The sequence below is a fragment of the Aptenodytes patagonicus genome, chromosome 9 (genome assembly GCF_965638725.1).
Source record: "Aptenodytes patagonicus chromosome 9, bAptPat1.pri.cur, whole genome shotgun sequence".
NCBI lineage: Eukaryota > Metazoa > Chordata > Aves > Sphenisciformes > Spheniscidae > Aptenodytes > Aptenodytes patagonicus.
In genome coordinates, this window is record NC_134957.1 from 11,858,245 (window position 1) to 11,882,723 (window position 24,479).

The window sequence follows — 24,479 nt, forward strand, 5'->3', positions numbered from 1 at the left end:
CAGGCACAAATATTCATACATGAGGGGGACCACTTGCCCGTTAGTCTGCAACTGTAGATGCAACTGGCTCAAGACATTCAATTCTATGACCATAAACCCTAACTCAGGCAGATCTACCACATGCCATGTAAATATGGCCACGCTGTCTTGAATTCAGCTGTCTTTCCTGTTCCCCCAAACTCCTACCATTTTCATTGCTCTCCTCTGCATTCTGTCTATTTTTATTTTTCACCTCCTTTTCAGAGCCCCAAGCCAGACACTGGCAAGCTTGATCAGTGCTGAGTAGAGGTTAAGTACTTCCAGTGCCTTCCATATAACATTTCTGTAATACATTCCAGAATAAATGCCCTGTTCTCATCAGCCTCACACTACTGACTGATGAGTGGTCCCCTATATTCGCTAAGACTATGGTACTGCTGCTTGTACATTTGTAACACACAGCAGTTTATGTTTGCAGAATCAGATTTTCCTACTGACTGTCTAGACCTTGAGCTTAACGTTCATTCTAATGTGCTGACCCTTCAGCCCAGCATGACCATCAGAGCTAGTAAACCCCAGGGTAAATGCTTGGGCATACAGGCGAAAGATCATGAATTTACACTGCGGATCCCTTAGGACAGATCCTGGAAGAGATCTACCAAAGTGTTGAGATATAACTGTTATCTTCATAACTTAAAACACAGTGCTTAGTACATTACAGAAGCCGAAGGACAATAAATACCTGGCTGAGGAAAGACTGAGAGTCTATTCATCTCTGTAAAGTGCTCTGATATTCTTGGCTAGAACATCCATAGAAAGACAAACGGTCACTTTCCTCAATCCAACATTTTTATTTGCATTCTGGTTTTCTTTTCCATAGTTACAAGTGCTATGTATAGTAGCAGAAATAAAAAAGAAAAACCTGAAGAAAAAAATGTCTTTTCTGAACTCCAGACAGAGTCACATCACTCAGAGCATCTAGTAGAAAACAGCATGGTAGTAATAATGGCTACAGCATGCCTTTGTGTCAAAAAAGTTTTAAATCAAAATCGTGAACTCATTCAACAGTCTCTTAGTGCATACTCAATAATTTTAATGAAATGCTGAGCAACTCTTGGACAGATCTCAGGAGGAAGCCTGCTGCTCTTTTTGCACTCCTAACAACCTTTGACATAATGAGGTGTGACAACTTGATTTAAAATGTAGTTGCAGGAAGAAGGGCAGGAACGCTCTGCTCTGCCTTGTGGGTGTTGTAGTCTTTCTGCTGCCTATCTGCCTAGGCAGCAATAGGAAGCTGGACTCTAAGTCCCATAGCTCCCACTAGAGCCTACCGCACAGGCTCAGAGACCGTATGCTAGGAGGGGGTGACTACATTGTGCCTATTGTATGTTTTTTCTTTTTTTCCCCTGGCATTTTGTACATTTCACGGGAGGTTTAAATCGGGAGTGAAAAGCATGGCAGATGAGCAAGAAATTATGTGCAAACTCGAGAGCATCAAGGAGATCAGGTACGTTTGCTTTGTGCCGCATCAGTTACATGAAGCAGCTTTTTCCTCGGGGGAGCGGAGGAGTTGCATCGATCTGGAAGTAGCTATTGTGCTACTGAGGGAAAGAAAACCACCGCTGGGCTTTATGATAAGAGCGGAAAATACATTTTTCTAAGTAGGGAAGGAGCATCTGCTGCTGGGAGTCGCTGCTGGAATGCGCAGTGAAGGGCGGCAATGGTCGTGCATTTCCAGAGGTTTAGCCCTGACTGGTAACACAAGAAGGAAGAGTGCGCGGGTGGGAAGGACGCAGCAGCCCCACGCGGCTGGGGGAGTGGTGTCGGGCTGCGGGTGGTTTTTTTTAAGCCCTTTGACTTATTATTTCTTATTCCTGAGGCTCTGTGTCATAGATGTGTTCTTTTGCCGCACTCACTCCCCGGCAAGAGCCTTGACGGGTTGGGAAAGGAAGGGGATGGCACGAAAAGCAGAGTATGACACCGAAAGCGGAGGACGGACGTGCCCCCGAGAACGGCACGGATAAACGTCCGAGCAGGGCACGGCTATCCGGGCACGGCCGGGCAGGGCAGCGCGGCGGGCACCGGGCGGAGACCAGCGGGAGGACGTGGGGCTGCTCAGCTGGCAGGACGGCCGGCTCTCCCGGGCGGTCGGGGTCGGGGGGGTTCAGGTTCAGCTTTGCGCTGGGGCTGTGGCCTGCGGGGGAGTGTGGAATTTGTGCGCGTCTTATGAGAGGGGAGCAGCTGAGCCTGCGAAGCAGCCAGCGCTTAGCTGGCTTCTTTCTGCCCTGCCTTCCCGCTTGCCCGAAGGCGGAGAGGCGGCTAAGGCGGGCGAGGAAACCCCACGGAGGTATCCCTACCTGCAGTTTCTGGCCATCGCCCCGAAGCGGCGAGCAGGGCGGCGAGTGCCGGCGTGGCTGGGTGTTATGGGGCGCGGTGGATGGGGACTCACTGGCGCGAGGCTTTTTCTGCCGTGCCCTCCAGGACCTGCCGCAAGGCAAGCAGCTGGCTCTCTCTGCGGTTCCGTGCAACGCGGTACACCGGGAATTTGTATACAGCATCCTTCGCACGGTGAATCACAGGATGCGCTGAAAGAGGGAGCTCATAAACAACAAGGCACGGCACCGTGTGTGCCCACATCGGGGGTGTGTCTTTTTCTTAGCTTTAGGTAGGGCATTTTCACTCCTTGGCTTAGGGCATTGATTTTCAGGATAAGGCCTGAGCTGTCTATATTTAGCAGGAATTCATGCATCCAAAAGCCAAAACAACTTACAAAGAAAGTGAGGGTAGTGATTTTGGATGTAGCTGGGAGGTGCAAGGCATGCTAACAGTGGGTAACCCCAGAGTGATGAGAAGTGTTTTGGGACACAACATGTGGAGAGGGGCTATCGGGGAGAGAGGAGAGAGGGCAGGGGACAAAGGCACTGCCACCAGCAGTGCGTGCAGGTGGTCACAGAGACTGCTGGCTGGTAACAGCACCTCTAAGAAGCACATTTTACCCATGGAAGAGGTGACTTAGGCAGCAGTGTATGGGCCTCGGCCTTCTTCACACAATATCACAAAGATGAACAAAGATCAAGCAAAAATATTTGTGTGTCTAGCATTCCAAAACTATTTGTAGAAAGAGATGGGACAACACATACTTTGCAGAGTAAGAACAATGCTTTTCTACTCAACTGTTAGGCCCTGTTTTAAAACGCAGATCTAAATATGGCCTACTACAGTTTGTGGTCCAATTATTGTAACAATTTAAATATCTCATTAGATTATCTTTTCAGAGAGAGTGGTATCCTGTATTTGGAAATTTATGGTGCATTCAGTTTTCTGATAATAGATTTGAAGGTGATATATGAACTGTAATTAAGATATTTTTGCTATTAGTTGGTGGCATAAGGTACTGTAAAGGTGACATTACTAGTTTTAATGTACAATGAAGTATCAAGAAAGTTGCTTGAATATATTTAAATTTAAAAAAAATCATCAAAAAGTCAATCCTACTTGCAACATTGATGTCAATTTTGCGTTGCCTTTAACAAAATCTGATTAAATAAACCTATTTTTTCATCCCCAAATCTTTTAAAAGGAGCTTGCATTCTATGAATAATTTCCTTCAAAATAAGTATGAGAATTTATGTTTACAGACACACCTTTGATAGACTTTGCAGGCTTTATTTTAATCTGCATTCCTTGTATTATTCTACAGGCAGAGAGGAAAAAAGCCCTTACAATCAAAATAGAAGAAATTGCCGATTCCTGTAGTTGATCTCTATCGCTTATTAAATGCAGCTCAGCTGGGTTTTTGAAGGGATTCTGGAATCTGATTTTGAAGACCTGTGTCTATACCCATATCTATATGTATAGATACATACATATAATTTGTAGTCAGTGGACTACTGCTGTCAGTAAACATATGTATATGCCCACAATCCAAACATATCTGCCCATGCTTATTTATATGCATTAATTAGTTCCACAGAAATAACCCCAGTCATAAAATTAAGCAAATACCTAAAGACTGGACCTCAGGGTTCTGACTGGGAGGAGATAAAAGAGAATGAGAGTGAACTTATTGATGACAGATGCTAGTTTCACTGCTTAATGCCCTATTGGGATGCACTCAGTGATTACTGTCATCAATGCAGTGTAAGAACTTAAATAGAAGGGAAAAGAATATGAGGGCAGAAGTCATTAGGCAGTCTAGAAATCACACTTATGGTTTCTGTTTTAAAACATTACTGCCTGTTGCCTGACGCTAACAGGAAGTGTTCTAATTTGTGTGCACTTTTTCTTTCCTAATATCAAAAGCTAATCATTTGTACTGAAACAATCCCCTGCAACTCATTTGTTGTAGCAATTTGGCAAAGCATGGCAGCCAGTGACTAGTAACAATGAGGAAACTGATCTATTTTCATTGTCTTAGGTGAAGACAATGGCATAAATACAATAGAGGAAATGGAGGAAACTGGGGACAAACACTCCCAATTTCAGTAATCAAAGTTGCCATTACTAAATAAACGTTTTAGGTAAATGGGAACAATGAGACTTGATGAAAACAGGTAGATGGTTAGATGGTACTTTTTAGTGGGATATTGCCACATTTAAAATGGAAGGCAGAGAGGATCTCTTTTACTGGTTTAAGCCCAATATTTACATTCAGACTAGTATATGCCATTGTATAGTAAATGACAGAACACCTCCAATGACATAAAAGATTACAATGTTGTAGCTACATACTTGAATTCTATCTACATCCAGGCTTCTTCTGCACTTCATTCATAAAACTTTTACTAGTTGACTTATTCCATTAGCTATTTTTTACTCTAATGGTGATACACGGACTTTTCAGAACTGGAATGACTGTGTATCTTTTAAAATAAATGTATGCTCACAGGTATACAATTAATATTTACTATATTAAACATACTATATGAAACAAGGTGAACTGTATGTTGAGCTACAGTACGGACATAATAATCATACTTACCAAGTGAGTTTTATCAAATTTGGTTTTAAATATGTCTTCCACAATGTCTGTAAATGTCTCTGAGTGACCTCTGACATGACCTTATTTGTCATTGGCTTTTTCTGTATCTATCTTTGGTCTGGTATTTCTATTCTTAACAGTCATGGGTTGCCATCACTGGGAATAGTAATCTGTTATCTCCTATGACTTATTTATACAAAGAACTTTACTGTTAAGATTATTTCTGAAGTAACAATGCAAGGCAGAATTTTGTCTTATTTTGTTCTAAGGAAACAAGCAGTAGTCCCTCTGACCTTCAATTTTTTAATTGTTCCATTTTAAATCTCCTTCATTCATATTATCCCTACCAGGCAGCCCATCTCTGAATACATATTGGAGAAGTTATTTATGATACCGTTTTTATCTCTTGCAGCTTTATAAACTCCTGAAGTGAGAGAGGGAGGAACCCTGGTCACGTTACTAGCTATAGTACTTGGAATAGATAGCCATAATTAGTTGTCCCAGGGACTGACTCTGCTTTCTGCCATGCTCTTCGGCAAATGGTAGAAGCCCATTGTGCCAATGATGTCTCATGCACTCAGGAAAAGGTTACCAAAACTAGGTGCAGAAGCAGATACTGAACTCACAAAGACTGATTTGGAAACAGAAACGAGGGGACTGAGAGGAGGATTCACAGGCACAATGTCAGAGCCTCCCCAAGAGGGATGGTGACAGAGGGTAAGCTTCAGTCAAATAAAGCGAGAATAAAATCTATACAGGCACCTGCCATATACTTTAAAGAAGAGTCCTCTGGCTAGCTTTAAAATTTCTTTGGGAATTTTGGTTGAAGTGGGAGAAAAGAGTAACTCTGTTAAAGCCCAGGATATAGATATTCTCCTATTCTTACAAGTATGATATAGAATAACACTAATAAACCATCCATTCCTCAGTGCTGTCAGAGCCGTTTCAGAAAGAGCCCTTGGGGACTGGGTATGGAAACAGTTTGTAAAGGGAACAAATGCCCCACAGAGGTTTAGGAATCCCCTTTCCTAGAAATAGGATCAGCTCCCTCCAGGGGGCTCAGTGCCTTCTGTTTCCATCAAAAACATCAGAGCTGTGTTGCTTGCTTCAATGGGAGCAAGTCTGGGCCTAGTGGGAAGGGAAGTCACACACCCTGTTCTAGGATTGGGGTGAAATCCCTGTTCTGGGATTTCATTGCTAATCTGATAGGCAGCTTCCTGTAATCTACAGACTGCATTCTATAGTCAGCTTTGCTGCTTATGGTGAATTTGAATCAAACTTACCCCACTTTGCATTGGGATAGGAATAGGATATTTAAATATCAATGCAAACCTCTTCTTCCCCAGCCCCCTCTTACATCACGCCTGTAGGAAGTCTACTGTGTTATTCAGTAGTGCACGTGGAAACCAATATGGATCTGTTTGTACCAGGTGTTAGGTGACTAAAAAGGAATGCTACATTCTCGTTTGTTTCACACAAGGTAAAGCAGGGAGTCCTGGAACTCCTGATTACATGCCTGAAATGTTACATTGCAGCCTCTTGTTAGAAACATTTCAGTGTTGTTTACACTTTGGTTACCCAGTATCATATTCTAACTTCTACTACAGGAAAAATAATTAAAGGCCTCTTCATTAACTAAATTGCAGGAACAAGAACAGTTTGTTCTGTTCAACAGCTTGGACAAGTGCTGAATCACAACAGCAGTACGCTGTTCTGCTGGTTAAAACTGTCTGATGACTGAAACTCACACTCTTTGATTATTAGCTTTGAAGACAGAGATAAGGACTGAGAATCTAAACATTTTTGCTATGGAATTACGGATTGGCACAAATGAAAAAAAAAATCAGACTGCAGGATACGGGCAGAAACATTTACAAATATGTGACAGGTACTAGATCTTAGCAAAGAACCAAGAGAATGCAGAGTTACTTGCAAGTGGGATGTTGATGGCCAGTGTCATTTGGGTTTTTACTATTCTGATATGTCATTGCTCTGGAATTTTCTTTAACCTGAAGTTGAAGTTAGTATTTTAGCAGTTCAAATTACTGTCCATATAGTTTTAGTCAGTGTATATGACACTATAATCACCTCCAATTCATTTTACATTTCTCAGAATCCTGTGCTAAACCTCCCAGATTTTCTAGATTTCTGTATTTTGGAACTCAGCAAAAGAGCTGGGATTAGAATTCAGTTCTCTCATTGCACCTCATCCTTTCTCAGACACGTTTAGTCTCACCCTTGTCTATTACTGCTACTACCTTCTTCCATCTATTCACATATAAAGTGACACCTCGCAAAAATATGTTGCAGTGACTTACTGTTGTCTCTCTATATTTTTAATTATCACTGGGATCCAGGAATAAGACTTTGCAGATGGAAAAAATAAAGGCACGACTGAAAGCAGAATTTGAAGCCCTGGAGTCTGAGGAGAGGCACCTGAAAGAGTACAAACAGGAAATGGACCTGCTGCTGCAAGAGAAAATGGCCCATGTGGAGGAGCTGCGACTGATCCATGCTGATATTAATGTGGTATGCAACAGTCCAGCTGAAGACAACTGTGAAGACACAGTTGTATATGAATCATTACACAGGTTGTGGAATTGTACAGATCAGTGAACTATCACTGGTTCAATAATCTGGACTTTACAACACCACCCCAGGATCCTTAAAGCGTGCAAAGTAAATTTACCTCAGGATAATTGTTTTTTCCTGTCTCTGTTGGGCAGGATATTTTGTAATGTTGGCATAGTAAGCATTTGCACCAAGAGGATAGATAACCAAGCCCGCTGTGGCTACAACTTTACCAGTAGCCACAGTAACATCACTCTGGTAGTCCCATAGAAAACTGTTCTTCCTGTTAGTCTTTTCTCATTTAGCACCTGGAAACAGAGAAACTTTGGCAGCCAGGTGGGACTTCTGATTGGAGGTTTTTGGAAGAAAAGAGATTTTGGGAAATCTATGATACTTGTTAAGTTCTTACTAAAAGCTGACCTTCATCACTGGGTGGAACCACCAAACATTAAGAAGCACCAGCCTGAAGGGAATTAATACAAGTATGAGAAAAACAATTTATAAACAAGGAAGATTAGCCAATTAGAGGGGCTAAATGGGGAATATATTTTTAAACCTGCAATTTTTATGTCATGTTAGGGCACTTACATGACCGTACAGTGGTTTCTAGCTCTGAAGGTATCTGTGCTTTGCACCATAAGAAAAAAGCTCCCACACTGTAAGCAAGTACAGGCTACGTACTAGATGTGCAGAGTGCATTTATTTATCACTTGAAATGTCTGTTCCCCTACCCAGCTGCATAACCTCAGTCTCTGTTTCATCCTCCCCTCTTTTTCCTGTCAGATTGTCTTTCTCTCTGCTGCTTTTCCCATTTACTGCAGTAAGAGAAGCAGGAACCTTTCTTTAGCTTGTTTGTTAACTTCTAACCATTGGTGTTCAGGTATCTTAGAAACAGAAAATTAGTTTATTCTACTTTAATTTCCTTTTTAATGTCCCTTGAGAGTTTTCCATAGCTCCTCACTTGCTGACTTATCTGCAGCCCATCTACCTGCTTTTTCTCTTGTTCAGAAAATCATATAGGTTGAGGGCACCTTTTTTAATGAAAATGCACCTCGTATGTCACTTTCAGTTGCTTCTTCCTTGCCCGGTTTTCATCCTCCCAGTATCTTAACTCTGTTTTTACTATTGCATTGTCTCCAATCTGTTCCAGCTTGAGTGAGAAAAATCTCTTCTTTCTGATACAGTCTCTTGCTCAATCAGGGAGCTATTAAAGGAACAGTTCTTTAAAATCATGCCCATTCTCCTGTTTCAGATGGAGAATACTATCAAGCAGTCTGAGAATGATCTCAACAAGCTCTTGGAATCTACTCGTCGCCTGCATGAGGAGTACAAACCCCTGAAGGAGCATGTAGATGCTTTGCGGATGACTCTGGGATTGCAGAGGCTGCCAGACCTATGTGAGGAGGAAGAGAAACTGTCCCTTGAGTAAGTCTCCAAAGCAAACTTTATCTGGCTTTATACTTTCTCTCGATTCTACTGGTTATTTTGTCATTTTACTTTTATTGGTAGGTGGAAAAAAGAACGTAAGAGGTAAGCATGAAAAACAAAAGTTAACAAAAAAGGGATGTGGGAGCACATGTATTTTATAACATTTAGTGTGAATTTGTTGGAAGTTAAATTTAGATTATTCCAAGCTGCAAACTCTACATATGACATGCAAAAATTCAAGGGTTGTTGGTTGTCTAGATTTTTATACCGTATGCTGCTTTTCCTAGCAAGACTTTTTTTTTCCTGAAAATAATTTTTTTGCTTGTTTAGCAAGCAGAGGTAGGAGGCAATACAAGAAAGGGATGCAAACCAAGTATTCTTCAGTTGGTTTGTGCTACTTCTAGTCAGAATTTTACTTTTTGCTGCATGCATGTGGCAGTAGCATTTAGCCACCTATGACTGTCAACAAGTAAGTTTACCCTAGATGTAGAATAGATTTGGATAATAAATTACAGTTTCATTTTTAGGTATAACCTAGGTGGGGAGGGTGACAGAATAGCTACTATTCAAAGAACAGTGTCCTTTGTTTAACAGATCAGTTTTAAATGCAAGTGATGTTTTAAGAAACTTACATTTCTCTTAATGCCCAGCATGTTTGGCATCACTGACACACAGTTTTCAAGATTTCTTTTGCATTTCTTCAGAAACGCTGTTTTCCATTCCAAGCACCTTGACATTACAAAGAATGTATTAATCTATTGCATACAAAAGTTATTCATTTTAACAGAATAAAATATAAAAACTAAGTTTGGCAGAGGTGCCTCTAAAGCTGTTGAAGATTAAATATATATGTTGTCTATTTTCCATCCTATTAGATTTATATCCAGTTGTACATCAAGATACCTTAGAAGCTGACAATCTGGAATCTGGCTGAAGTGTACAAATGTAGAGGAAAATACCACCAATTCTATTTGTGAACTAGTCCAAGTGGTGTCTAAGTGTAGGCAATTTGACTCTAGTGGAGCAACATGATAGGGATATGTGACCCATTATATTTTAACACAAAATATCGTTTACAAACTAATGGAATATTCCAGAAGGTGGTTATATTTTTTATTTGTTTTTCTTTTGTCTAGCTACTTTGAAAAGCAGAAAGCGGAATGGCAGACAGAACCACAGGAGCCTCCTATCCCAGAGTCTCTGGCTGCAGCTGCAGCAGCTGCCCAACAGCTGCAAGTGGCTAGGAAACAAGATACCAGACAGACAGCAACTTTCAGACAACAGCCACCTCCAATGAAGGTCAGGAGATGGAATGCACTGGGTTTTCTCTTTTGTCATTGGAATGTGTTATGTTTATAAAGTTGATCAATATTTACAAAAAGGAAAAATGATGTGTCCTGATTCTGGTATTTCCTGCAGTGGTTCAAATCAAGAGCAACCCCAGTAGACTTAAAGTAGTAGCACCAGTCATCAAGGGTTAAGGACAAGGCTCTGTATTATTTGACTCCTTTATGACTTAAGAGTCTCCATCAGCAGACGTAGGCAATTTCCACTCATCTTGTGTTTCATGTGTGAGAAAGGCATGTAAGAAAAAAAAATGCTGGGAAAAGAAAAACTAATAGCTGGGAGTTAATCTCAAATGGATTCATATTAGAAGCAATGCACATATTTTATGAGGGTGAGTAATTACTGATGGTACAAATCACCAGGAAAGGTGATTGTTTCTGCACTTCTCGGGGCCTTCAAGTTAAGACTAACATATGGATTAATTTAACCTAACCACAGGCACTTAAGTGACAGTTTTATTCAGCTCCTTCTGTAGTCAGTAAAAAGAACTAAGTAATTCCATAGGGGTATTCATCCCACCCAAGTTCCAAAAATTCACTGACTAAGGAGGCAAACTGACGGAGGTACACTCCATAGTTATGTACTTACTATCTGGAGTTAGGCCATCGAAAAGCCTTTCTGAAAGTAATATGCTTCAGTCAAATGGAAATTAAAGGGCTTAGTATAGAGCAAAAGGGCCGAGTTCTGTATCTTGTGTTAAATATGTGGAATTCATCTAATCACCCGCTCCTGCCTTGAATTCTGTTGACATCACAGTTGGCCTTCACTGTAACTTCTCTGACTCAGTGAGCTATTACGCATGTAAACGTCTTTAAAATATGTGGAACGTTTAACACAAAATAGAATTTAAAGTTATTGATACATGCCTGAACCATGTGTCCACTGAACTGTAGTTTCAATTCAATGCGATACCAGTTTTTCAGTTGACCTGAAGTTAGTGTACAATCCAGAGACCTGGATTGTATAGAATGTAGCATTGGTTTGCCTTTGAAGGCAAGAAGCCTTAGTTATTTTTTTTCTGTACTGTAACTTAGAATATGATACTCAATAACCCGTATAACAATGCCACTTAAACGTTTGTAACAAGAGGCTGCAATGTCGCATTTCAGGCATGTTTATCATGTCACCAACAAATTCATCGGAATGCACCCATATGTCCACTCTGCAAAGCAAAGAGCCGATCTCGGAATCCCAAAAAGCCCAAGAGGAAACAGGACGAATGAAACCCAGAAGATTCACAAGCAGACATGTGACCTGTTCCAGTACTCTTCCAGTAGAACTGCAAATGTGGCCAGACTTTACTGAAGTGCAGACTCAAGTATGACCGACCCCTTGTTTTCTACTTAATGCAATGTAAGCACAATGTTCCTGTTCTGTCTTAATTTCCTTCCATCCAGCTCAACCAGGATTTGGTTTTAGGAAAGTAAGTATTACTGGTGCTACAGTTTAACATTTCAATCATTCCATCTTTTGGACTCCTAAACAAAGTAGAATTATTATGCAAGTATCCTAAATGCCAGACTATTCCTATTGGCCAAATGTGATTACCACAAATGCTTTTATGTTCTCTTTTTAAAAACAAATGTTACTAAAAGATTGTTCTGTTTTCTCCTGATAACAGGAGACTATTTGAAGTGCTGAAATACCAGACTGTCTGTTTGTTTCACTAAAGAACAATTTGTTTTCCAAGCTAGTAAGACTGCATAGGTTTGGGTATCCAGTAGATCTCTTTTTATACAGGAAATATTCAGGGAAAAAAAAGAAATTGGTTATGGAGGAAATCAGTGCATTAAGGACACACATGAGTTTTGATTTACTGGAGTTTGATTGTACCATTCCCTCAAACTTGATTTAAAACTTGGAAGGGGGATCAGTTGCTGGCTGTGTATGGATTTCTAAAAATGATGTAATTTGTGATGCTTTAACATCTTAATATGGTATTATTTTCAGCAGTCAGAAGACTGATTGACTTAAGTACAAGGCTCAAATGAACTGTATTAGTGGTCCTCCTAGGCTTTATGGCCAACCAGCTCACTGTGGTTCTCTTTGAAACATGCATGAAATATCGCAAATCTCTATGCGCACAGACTGCAACATCAGCCGTTCTACGTCTTCTATTCCTGGTTTCTACAGCCAAAATCTCCCTTGGCAGACATATCCTCCACTGGAGCACAGGGAAGTTCAGTAACGTGCACCAGGAACAGTGTCAACTAAAAATGATGTATTTCACCAGAACTGCTTGGCTTTGGTATCATCGTCCTCCCTCAACCAAAACTTCCTACTTTGTATCTTTTTATAGGTCATTTTCAAGTAAGCTTTATTTCAGCCCGGATTTTTTTCTTGCTCTGTATGTGTGCCAAAAGAACACTGACTAAAGGATCCTTTAGACCACTCCCTGTATCAGTGTCTTCCCTTTGTTTCACCTCATGTAACAACAGTTCCTCCAACAGGGAGGATGGCAGTGACCCAACTACAGAACCAGGGCTTAAAACTTACTAATTTCTAATCCCAGTATTGTCACCGCCTTTGTTGCCTAAATTGATCTCAAGTGTTAAATATCCTTTTCGCTAACTTCAAGAGGCAGTGACTGCCTGTTTACATTCTTCTCTCTTTAGCCCAGGTTTTCCTCTACTATTATGCTGGAGCGGTTATATTGAGAACTTTGCTTGTTAAATAGGAAGAACAGGGAAGCCCCAAGTCTCTGGTCAGAACTTTGCCAAGTGCTGGGGACTGTATGAATCCACGTAAACCAATTTTGTTGGACAAATCACATACGTTGCCATTAACTTCCCAACTCTGCCATAAAGTACATGAGTATTTTATGTAATATAGTGGTACAATTTATGCCAAGTTCAGCTGGTATTCTCCCATTTTAATGTTTCATAGCCAACTAAACACCTGTCAACAGCAGCAACAGAATGTGGACCATGTGCCCCTGAAAAGGTGTGAAAAGCAGATTCTGCTAGCTGAATTACTGGGATTCAGTCTCTGTGAGATAGCAATAATGGAGGACAGTCTGACCCCATGCTCCAAATGGCAGTAGTGCGCTCACTCTATCGTTATGCATGTTTCCTAACACAAATACTGGATTCTACTTTTAAATGTCAGAGCAGCCACATGCTGTGTGCTCAGTTCAGAGCAATTCCTATTGAGTTTAAGGGAAAATGCACAGAGTTAAAGGACAGTATATAGACTCCCCCAAAGTGCATGCATGAGAGCAGCATACTTTGATGACAGTTGTATATAAATTTAAGAAGTAGTGATAATGGAGAATGGGTGAAAGGTCTGCAATGAAGTAGTGCGAATAGAAGGATAGATCTGTAGAAACTTCGACTTACAGCTCTGAAACAGATAGGGTTAGTCATAGCTGCCCTCACTTCACTGTTACTTTGCCAGGTTCTTTCTTTCTTGGGAGATCTCTAGAGCTCTAAACTGAAGTATACTTAAGGATGCACTGTTTACTAATTTAGTATGGCAGTTTTGTATTTTTACTTTTTCAAAATAGTCTCTTGTGCCCTCGTGTTTAACAAGGTTTGTTTCTTTAAAAAAAGAAAAAACGTGAATATGATATACTGTGTTTGTATCAATCATGTACTAGCGTTTTCAAATCTGTTTTCACATCCTTTATGAAGTTCTGCCATATGAATAGCATGCGTTGCTGAGAATGGGTCAAACTGAATATGAGTCAACAGTGTGCCCTGGCAGCCAAAAGGGCCAGCTGTGTCCTGGGGTGTATCAAGCACAGCACCGCTAGCCAGTCGAGGGAGGTGATTGTCTCACTCTACACTGCACTGGTGTGGCCTCGGGTACTGTGTGCAGTTTTGGACACCTCAGTGTAAGAAGGACATCAAACTATTAGAGTGTGTCCAGAGGAGGGCGACCAAGATGGTGAAGGGTCTCGAGGGCAAGACTTACGAGGAGCAGCTGAGGTCACTCGGTTTGTTCAGCTTGGAGAAGAGAAGGCTGAGGGGTGACCTCATCGCAGTCTACAACTTCCTCAAGGGGGGCAGTGGAGGGGGAGATGCTGATCTACTCTCTCTGGTGACCAGCGACAGGACACAAGGAAATGGAATGAAGCTGCGTCAGGGGAAGTTCAGATTGGACATTAGGAAAATGTTCTTCACTGAGAGGGTGGTTGGTCACTGTAACAGGCTCCCCAGGGAAGTGGTCACGGCACCAAGCCTGTCAGAGTTCAAGGAGCATCTGCACGATGCTCTTAGTCATATGGTTTAGTTTTAGGTAGTTGGACTTGATGATCCTTATCGATCCCTTCCAACTCAAGATATTCTACAATTCCAACTATTTCAAGGAGATAAAATCTGTATTATGTATTAAGGGATCCTGGGGGTGGGGGGAGGGAGGGAAGCCGTATCTTTCATAGAGAACTAGTATTCTCCTTTTCTCTCACAGATTAATTAAGGAAGCTTAACTGAAGAGCTCTTCTCGTGACAGCCCCAGGCCCTTTTCTCCCAGGCACTTTTCTCAAGAGACTAGAGGGATAATTATAAAATATTGATTTCTTGTTTTTTAGTCAGAGGAGGAAGCTGTCTGAAGTACAGTTCTTACAAGTCTACTGCATTTTTGCTTCATGGAAGAACAATGGCCTCTTCCTTTGAACCTAAGGTTCTCTGAGGATACTTCTTCACTTGGCTTAAATTCATTCTTATTTGGGTTAAATTCTCTTAATAGCCACAAAGAGACCCTTCTCAAAGATTACAAGGCTTTTATATTACTAAAGTCTGGTTTAACCCTGGCTTTGTCATTCCCTTTTCAACGGGTATTCAGGTGACAACAAAATCACTGGATTCTTTTGTTATAGATGGTTTCTCGGGTGTTTTCCTGGTTCCTCACTTGCCTCAAAGGATAGCCCTGTTGTTCCGCAACCAAACGGCAAAAAAATCACAAGCCTCTCCCCCTGCCCTCCACCTTAAGCTCATGCTAAAAGGATGCGAACACTCTACCATGTCTAAAGGCTTTGCTATAGAAATTTTTGTACCCAAGCTGGGCTAGATCAGTTGTTCTAACTTTAGTGCCAAGGACCCCGTTAACTATAGAGAAAATGTAAGCCAAATTTTAATACTTGCACTTCCTGAATTCAACTTCAGCTTTCTAAACAGGACACTGACTAACAACCTGCCAGTGGCTTCAAGTTACAGAATCTAATTTTGAAAGAATAGCCATTGATGTGTTACTCTAAATATCAGAACTATTCAAAAAATTCAAAGACTTTACTAGCACTTTAAATAAATGAAAGTGCTTTCCTTTATTTTACAGTTTTCTAATTCTTCCGACATAGGTTTTCATTTTGGCATTTAGGTATTTTAGCAGTATCTGGCATTTTCACTGGCTTCTGTGTTTTAAATATTTTACTCCTGTGCCCAGTAGGAGTAACAGTGTGCTACCTGTTTAATTTGTCTGTACAGTCCTTTTTAATAAATGTTTGTTTCATGTCATGCTTTCTTCCTGCAGAGTATTTTCACATCTGTTATTTGCTTATGCTACTGAGAAGCATCCATATCCCGAAAGGTAAACCCCAGCTCTCTAATTTTACAGGATGCAATTAGCCACAATTCTGTTATACCTTTATAGAAACTTCATGGAGGTAAATACGGGGAAAGAAATATCTGTTCTCACGAGCTTTAGAAAATAGAAAGGAAAAGGAGATAGCAAGACAGGTTTTAACCCAGCCAAACTTCTCAGTCACATTTCTGGAACACAAACCACTGTGTGTTTAAGCTCCAAGATTTCTGCATCTGCGTAAGAGTCAGAAACAGTGTCTAATTCCCCAAACCAGGTACTTCTGAAACAAACCTATCCTCTGCTGCCACTTGCACTGGATAGTTTTTGCATGCATAAAAATGCCTGATTTGCACTTGCAGGTGTCCAGTTATGAAACTCAAACAGACGCAGAAAAATAACAAGGAAACCATGTCCCTGTGCTGCAGGTCTACCACTGAAAGCTCTGACTGGGGCGTTTATTTCAGTTCGTGACCGATTCACAGGGTTTCAGCTTGAACTAGTTCCCAGTCAATTTAAACTAAATCAAAACAAACCACTTTTAGGTGGGAACAAGTCTTGCTCAGACAGGTTTCAGTTTAAAGAAGAGTCATATCCAACACCTTCTGTCAGGTGCTAGATTGCCAAGAGGCCAGATGTATTCTTCACAGTTCTTTACTACTGAGGAACCTCCTGTTTTGTTTTGCTTTCTGAAGTTAAACTGAAAGCAGCAAGAGACATGATTCCCTCTCTGATTTAAGGTAGGGGATAGCTGTCTTCCAAGGAGTCCTGCTTTGCCATTATGAGATTACCTCTTCTGCTAGTGCTTGCTGGAAGTTACTTCTCTCAACAAACTGGTGACTGAGGAGCTTATGGGAGCACTCCCTAACCCAGCTCTATCAGGAAAGCCCACATATGATGTACACCACCAGCAAAGGAGGTAACCTACTGCATGGTAATGAAAACAGTTCTGAGCAATAACCTACTCCATTGGCATACCTGCATTCAGAGAAGAATGTCTGAGGTTGCATTTCCAATGGTTAAAGCTTCAAAATTAATTCCACTTAACATAAACATCATTAAATACATAGTCTCATCGGTGATATAAACCTCATTTAATTCAGCCAAACGCAAGTACAGTCATCTGTGTTGAAGCTCTGAGTAATGGATGAAAGCTGCACATTTCTGTGTCCATTTTCCTGGAACACTACTGCCCACTACATCCTTATTTCCATCTTTTTTCCCCTAATTTATCTAAAGAGATCCCCAAATAGTCTCTGTTTTTCAGACAAATGTCATCATTCTTTGGTTTGTTTTCATTCATATTTGTAAGAGAATAATAAAAACTAGAAAATTTGAATCAGCGAGAAAACTTGGTTCTGCCACAGCTCCAAGCAGCTTCTGATGTTCTTTTGCTCAGTACTCCTTCTCAAACTTTCATATAGAAACACTTAACCCACATTTCTTTCAATGCTTAACTGCCTAGAAGAGTGATAGCACTTAACTAATTTCCTGCTGTTTTAAACCTTTTACCTTTTTGATACATCTCCTGTACTTGGATGCTCGCCTCAAAGAATATGAGTGAAATGAACTACTGTATTACTATGTCCAGCTGTTTCTCTTCAAGCGTCCTCCTTTGGAGGATTACCCTGCAAAACAAAGCAAAAAGAATGTTGAAAACAATTAGGCTATCATACTTTCAGAGCACTTTTCCAAAGCTTTAACTCTGATTGATGGAATAACCTCTCATTACACAAAGCTACACAATTCTGTTACTGAAGCCTAAATAGCTTGCTTTAGGTTAGCGGCTTGGGTTTTTTTTGTTTGTTTGTTTTGTTTTTAAAGCTTTACATGTGCTCCGTGATCTGCTGGGCCAGAGAGCCAGACATCTATAGTTCCTTCTGCTTTTACAACACTTCTGATATTTAATGTTGGTAGTCCATTATCCCATCAGCTGGAGTAACACACTTCTCCTTCCCCAAGGACGTGCCTAAAATCCCTTGCTGTGTCCTGCAGTGTGGCTGAGATTTCCCTTAGTCCTTCAGTGTTCTCTTTGGCTTTTCCTGACCCTTTTATTTTCTTAGGCTATTTCTTAGCTTGAAATTTTATCTTCATGTTTCCCTTAAGGATTTTGCAATGTGATACTATACCAGACCGGGCACGTTTAGAGAGTTATATAGACAGAGCATTCTGAAAGATGGCTTGGAAGGAAAGAAAAAAACCAACCAAACAAACAAGCAAACATTATCTATGCATCCACCCATCATCTTGTTCACCAAAAGATGCTGAAAATTCCTTTTTCTCCAATAGGGAAAAAAAGGAATTTTTGCAGGGGCAAAAAGCCTTTCAGAAATCAATGTTGTTATTAATAAAACCAAGCTGTTATGATTAACAGCAGGTAACTACATCGAGAGTTTGGGGGCAGGGTTTGGGGCTGGTGAGGGGTTTTAACAGTGGATATAGGGGCAGTGGGCATATTGGGGCAGGTGTGGGGCTCAAGAGCTTTTGGGGGGGAACGCCGAGTTCACTACTACAACACGACCCCTGCCCTCCCCAGGCCCTGAACCTCCCCAACACCACCACCGCCCAGCCCAGCTGTATCCACCAGTCCAAATGCTCTTGGCCCACGCCGGGCCTCCCCAGGTGGCACATCACCAATGCACCAGGTCCCAGACCACCCACTGGCCTGTAGCGACAGCCAAGGAATGACCAACCAGCTGCTGGCCCGCAGTGCCCCTGCTCGCCAATGGCCACCTTGCGCCCGCCTCTCCCTTGCGCGGGGGGCGGGATACCTTACCTTCCCAGCACATCGCAGGTGAAGCGCATCACCGACCTCCTCCCGCGCCTCTGCTTTCCCACACCACGTCCCCACCAACTGACCGAATAGGCCCTCTGGAAGCAACCCGCACCCAATATAACCCTCCCCAAACACGGCACATGCTCCAGGCACCCAGGGAAGTATTCCGAGCAACCCACTGCTACCCTGAACTGCCAAATGCATTGCGAGGTTAGACAAAGAGCTGTAAGTCAAACCGATCTGCACAAAAGCCACAGACTTTTTCACACAGTCACAAAGGAAATTAAATACCCTTGGGGCTATAGGCTTATGCCATTTTAAAAGAAAAGACAGACAGTCCCACCTGCCCATGCCCTCCAAAAGAAAATAACTGAAGGACATAGATAAGCTTGGTAAAAGAATGGGAAAACAAATGCATGCTGTGCATGACGCTTGGAACACCAGATCTTTAAAGTCAGCAAACTCCAAAGCAGATGACCTCCCCAAAGGCATACCTTCTTTGTGCCACAATGTTGCCTGTATGTGAGTAGGCTGCCTCTCCCTGCTATAATGGCATCCAATACCAGCGAGGACGTGGTGAAAAATTTAGGAAACTGCAGTATTTACCAGAAACACTTCCAACACATTGAGAAAACTGTTCAGGGTGAGGATCACAGAGTGTGCAACTAAAACAAAATCTCTGCACAAAGCCTTGAGCTGACCAGGGACTCCTGCGGCACAGCATATGCTTATTGACTGTGAAGCCTGTTTTCAGAGCGTTAAGTTCTCATGGTCTGACTGAACATAATTGCTCTTGTGGAATACAGTACAGCACAGAAATACTGAGCTTTGGGTGTAAGCCTAGAGAGTAAGGGTGAAAGAAAAGCATGCATTGAAGGCAAATAAGAAGTCACAAGCCATACGAAATTCAGCCACATTCTTCTTGATTTACTGCCTATTTAAGTACACAAATTCTGGAATTCTCTACTAGTTTATTTTTCCAAAACTGCTGATGTGAGAATGAAATGCATATCAAAAAGATGCAGCACAACTGCTCTAGTCTATAAATTATTGGCGTTCAATACTGCATAGTTATGGTGCTACATTCTTGCTTAGAATTCATGCCAAAGCAGCATTATAAAGTAATTATAATTCTGAAACTGGGTATAAGAGATCCTGGTTTGCAGTCAGGAGTTGAAATGTGGCATTCTTGCCAATAACCCATTGCAGAGATCGACAGCTATACAGTGGCTTCCACACTTGTGGGTTAACCGTGGTAGGCAGCTAAGCCCCACACAGCCAGTCGCTCACCCCCTCACCCCAGCAGGATGGGGGAAAGAATCGGAAAGGTAAAAGTGAGAAAACTTGTGGGTTGAGTTAAAAAAGACAGTTTAATAAGTGAAGGAAAGCAGTGTGTGCAAGCAAAGCAAAATAAGGAATTCATTCACTACCTCCCATCAGCAGGGATGATTATGATGTTTAGCCATTTCCAGGAAAGTGGAGTTTTGTCACACGTAACAGTTACTTGGGAAAACAAATGCCACAACCCCACAGAATCGAATCACAGAATGGTTGAGTCCAAAAAGCACCTCCGGAAGTCATCTGATTCAGCTCCCCCGCTCAAGAAGGGCCTAGAGCCAGTTGCCCAGGACTGTATACAGATGGCTTTTGTATATCTCAAAACGATGGAGACTCCACAAGGTCCCTGGGCAACCTGTTCCAGTGCTCAGTCACTGTCACCCGCCCCTCCTCCTCATCTTCCTGAGCTTTTATTGCTGCACACAATGGGATATGGTATAGAATATGCCTTTGGCCAGTTTGGGTCAGCTGTCCTGGTTGTGTCCCCTCCCAGCTTCTTGTGCAACCCCCAGTCTACTTGCTGGTGGGGGCTGTGTGAGAAACGGAGAAGGCCTTGACACTATGCGAGCACTGTTCAGCAATAGCTAAAACATTGGTGTGTTGTCAACACTGTTGTGGTCACAGATCCATACAAGGTGCTATGAAGAAAATTAACTCCACCCCATCCAAAACCAGTGCAATAGGAGTTAGATACCTAGTAAGTGCCATGCTCTGGGCGTGGAAGTAGATTTGAACACACAACCTTAAACAAATGCCTGCGGTGTACCAGAGATCAGCTGATTTTTTAGGTTTACCAGATATCACTTCTCCTTGGTGGATACACTGTCTTTATTTGGTAGCTGACAGACACTCTGCAAGGAAGCAAAGAAAGCAAGAAATTCAAAATAAAATCAAACATATTTGAGGTAGTTTTATACGGTTTGATTGATGCCCTGTCACATCAAAACCACCTTTAGAAATATACACCTCTGAATACATGCAGTTCTGCCAGGACATACATTCTTGAGAAACTAATAATAGATAATGCTCGTCAAACAGCAGTGAAATTGTAACACAGAGGCTTAACAGTTTCAAAGGGATTTATGACACATACACAGTATAATAAACCAAAAAGGAAAACCAAAACACTTTGAAGAAAGCCTTAAAGCTTTCAACAACAGCATGTTACTATAGCTTATCTGTACCTTAATTTGGACATTGAGTGTAGGTCAGCATTTAGCAAGTTACTGAAATCCACATTCATTAACGGCAATGTATGTCTGGACACAGAGCTGATTGCCAGTCATCCTGGAAATCAAAGTGAAATCCCTGCTGAACTGGTTAGTTACATATTCCATTAGAACATCCAGATGACATACAGTACTGTGAAACACTGTTTAATACTACTATGAGTAGTGCTGTTCACCTGAGTGTACACCTAAACTGATATTAGAGCAGGAAGGACCATAGGACTTCCTACTTTCCATTCCTCAGCCCCAATTGTTATCAGGCTGCTCACTATGCAACAGTGCGAGCAAATCACAGCAGCCTAAGAAAAATGAAGATAAAGCTTGTTCTGATAGATGCAAGAAAGCAAACCTCTTTCTGCAGACCTCTTCTGCCACTTTTCCTATCAAACTGTTTCGTAATCTCTACACGATTTACTTTTCAGCTTTCTTGTTTTATATCTAGTCTGTCATCACCTAAAATGATAATGCAGCAAATGAGGGGGAATGAACTATAACGATTAGACGTATTTAGACAGTACACAGTCTCATAAATGTATCCTCCAGCTTCATGCTTCCCCTTCTATTCTTAGCTTTATTTTGAAAGCTCAACGTTGCCTATCCTTTGAAAGTTATGCGGTCTGTCTCCATACTGAGACATGCTCCTCTCAGATTCTCAGCTGCAATCACATTTCCATTTCTTGCAACATTCCTTTCTTACCTTCTACTTTGAAGACAAGGACCATTCCAGAACAATTTCTTGAAGCAGAGAGGGTTACACAGAGAAAATGGTCAAATTATAATGAGCTTACAGAACTGTGAATGGAAACGAAGATACACACACACACCATACGAATAAATCACAACACCTAAGGCATTACTTTTCAGTTTGCCCACCTAAGCCATGATTTTAGATGTGGCTTCATTACACATAGGCTTTTCTAGCAAGTGATTTTTACCAGGACGGTCATAGTCCCTTAAGTTAGACTCTCCTAATCTTCCACACATTCATGACAGTTTTGAATACGGTGCTCGCAGTCCCATGGCCACTTGAGTTCTTCTCCAACTGCTATCTTTGAGCTCTGTAACAAAAATGAAATTGCAGTCCAAAACTCCTAAGAAGCCACCTTGCACACACCCCTTGTTCAGATCTGTTAAAAGTCACAACCAGAACCGACCCAAGACGATGCACAGTCCATGTTTAAGAAAACAAATAGAAGTTGTGCTGTAAGTAAAGGACCTAACAAAATGTAATGCCATCAACTCCTATAGTCCACTACTCTCGCTAGGCACCTCTCACATTCCATACTACATCCTCAGTCTGCCAGCATATCCTCTAACTCTGCTCTGCAACATCATCTACAGAAAAGGAGACAAAAGTGAATTGTGTGTTAGCCAAAACACGGTGAAGGTGCAACTGAAATTAGTAGTCAAGTTCAAGATGGTTAGGACACAGAAATGAGAGGGCAATGATTTGGCTTAAGAAATGATGAGGTAGTGCCAAGCTTGTGAGGAAACATTAGGCAAAACAGAAACATGTTCAACATGATTTCAGTGGGTTTCAACTACAAAACATACAGAACAACTACAAAAGTATCTGTAGATTTCTTAATACTGAAATCCTTAAAAGAGATTCACTAGGCAGCAACTGCCAAAATCTATAAACAACGTATTTTGTAAATACATCCAAACTTCTGTGATGAGATATAACCTTCCCCATATCCCTCACCTCCAAAAAAACCCCTTACCATGAATTTGTTTTCACCTTTAGGCATATCTGTGACAAAGTAGATTTTTTCCTAGTTGTTCTACAACTTGATGCAATAGCTTTGGCTAGGAATGGTGATAACACAATAAAAAAAAAAGTAATTTACAAATCATGAGTATCTTACTTGTTCAGGAATGACTTGCATTAGCAGTGTACATCACTGTTTCTACAGGAAATCTGAACACAGAAATATGTTGTGACAATATTGAGAAAAGCTAACGAAATTTTAACTGTGAAAATGTAATAAAATATTCCACTGATATCTATGTCAGATAACTTTCATTAGAAATGACAAAACTTGTTTCTTAGTTTGAGTGTTGAGCTTTCAAAATCCTGTCTCGGGGGGGGGGGGGGGGGGGGGGGGGCGGGATAAAAAAAAACACCAACCACAAAATATGCAAAATGTCTTGAGTATTTTCCCAGAGTTATCCCAGAAATGTTACAACCACAGCAGGATATTTGTTTCTCGTCCAAAGGGTTACAACCACATAAAGAGATACTGAGTTTATATTTAAATCACTGCTCTATTCAGCTATTTCTTACAACTAGAGCTTGTTAAAGTAAAACAAATTATTGGAGGGGGATGAGGAGAAAAGTAAAGGGAGGGAAGGATAAGAGTAAGCAACTAAGTATTTCTGTAAGGACATCATAACATAAAATACATACACATGAGAAGCGGTTGTAAGTCCTTAAACAAAACATGTTGATCAAAGAGAACAGGTCACTATTACAGTAACAGAGAGAGATGCAAGAAGCTGCAATACATGTCTGAGACTGCATATCTTCTGCTGAATTTCAAAATATGCACCATTCTGGTAGTAAGGCATAGTAGTACTTCACAGTAACACAGACACATACCTGTTTGGATGATTCTGATGTGAAGTTTGGATGAGTTAGGAGATAATCCTTATCCCCTGGTTTGACTCTGTGCCTAGGAAATGAAGCAGCAAAGAAAATATTTCAGGGCGAACCCTGCTATCTGCTTTAACAAAACCAGTTAGAGCTAAGCTTTCTGTCTAAACTCTAGTACTCATCACTAACAGAAACTATACTAACACTGACAGACATTCATCTAACCTGTTTTATAAATGTGTTTTTCTAGTAGAAAACACTCAGTGACTATCCAAGACACCTGTGGAAAAACTGATCTATAAGTAAGAGAACACTGCTCTTCCACCACAGATGATTTGGCATCACCCTCCATCTCAGAAAGTACCTGGTAACTTCCTGCTGTACTCTGTAGCAACGAATGCTGTAAAGGTAAAACAAAGAGAACAATTTATACTTTGCGATATACTGTTTGGGGGGTGGTGTGGGAAGGGGAGGAGGAAGCAATGAAGTTTGTGGGAGCTTTGTCACCAAACCAACCAGCCCAGTTAATTCTAAAACAGACAGCAGGGATTTGACATAAACTGTGTCTCCAGAACAACACCACATATTAAAAGTCATAATAGCGATTTCCAAGTCATATGAATACCAGTAAATTATATGTTTTATTAGCCAGAAATAAACATGAAAATGCCACAGAACACCAATCTCATCTAAAACTGCCACAAACTGTAGCAATAC

General features: G+C 41.2%; 1 protein-coding gene across 7 annotated transcripts; it reads left to right on the forward strand.

Moving 5' to 3' along the window:
- The first annotated feature begins 1,318 nt into the window (after positions 1-1,318).
- On the forward strand, positions 1,319-24,040 carry ZC4H2 (zinc finger C4H2-type containing). Of its 7 annotated transcripts, none has more exons than XR_012996087.1 (6): positions 1,319-1,486; positions 7,318-7,489; positions 8,784-8,956; positions 10,096-10,258; positions 11,416-11,659; positions 24,013-24,040. XR_012996087.1 is itself a non-coding variant. In XM_076347139.1 (5 exons), exons 1-5 carry the CDS (start codon positions 1,434-1,436, stop codon positions 11,527-11,529), a joined length of 675 nt encoding a protein of 224 aa, XP_076203254.1. In that variant the 5' UTR covers positions 1,319-1,433; the 3' UTR covers positions 11,530-15,759. The 7 variants fall into 7 exon arrangements, 3 of the variants coding, with proteins under 3 accessions (XP_076203254.1, XP_076203255.1, XP_076203256.1); XR_012996085.1 differs by having other exon boundaries at positions 11,416-11,729; positions 24,013-24,033; XR_012996084.1 differs by lacking the exon at positions 24,013-24,040 and adding an exon at positions 12,257-15,759 and having other exon boundaries at positions 11,416-11,729.
- Positions 24,041-24,479: the final 439 nt, after the last annotated feature.

Excerpts from the sequence above, each read along its gene's own strand:
- ZC4H2 (XM_076347139.1), top strand. The coding sequence starts at position 1,434 with ATGGCAGATGAGCAAGAAATTATGTGCAAACTCGAGAGCATCAAGGAG. Across the intron at positions 1,487-7,317 it reads GAGAGCATCAAGGAGATCAG|GAATAAGACTTTGCAGATGG; the intron begins GTACGTTTGCTT and ends ACTGGGATCCAG. Across the intron at positions 10,259-11,415 it reads AACAGCCACCTCCAATGAAG|GCATGTTTATCATGTCACCA; the intron begins GTCAGGAGATGG and ends GTCGCATTTCAG.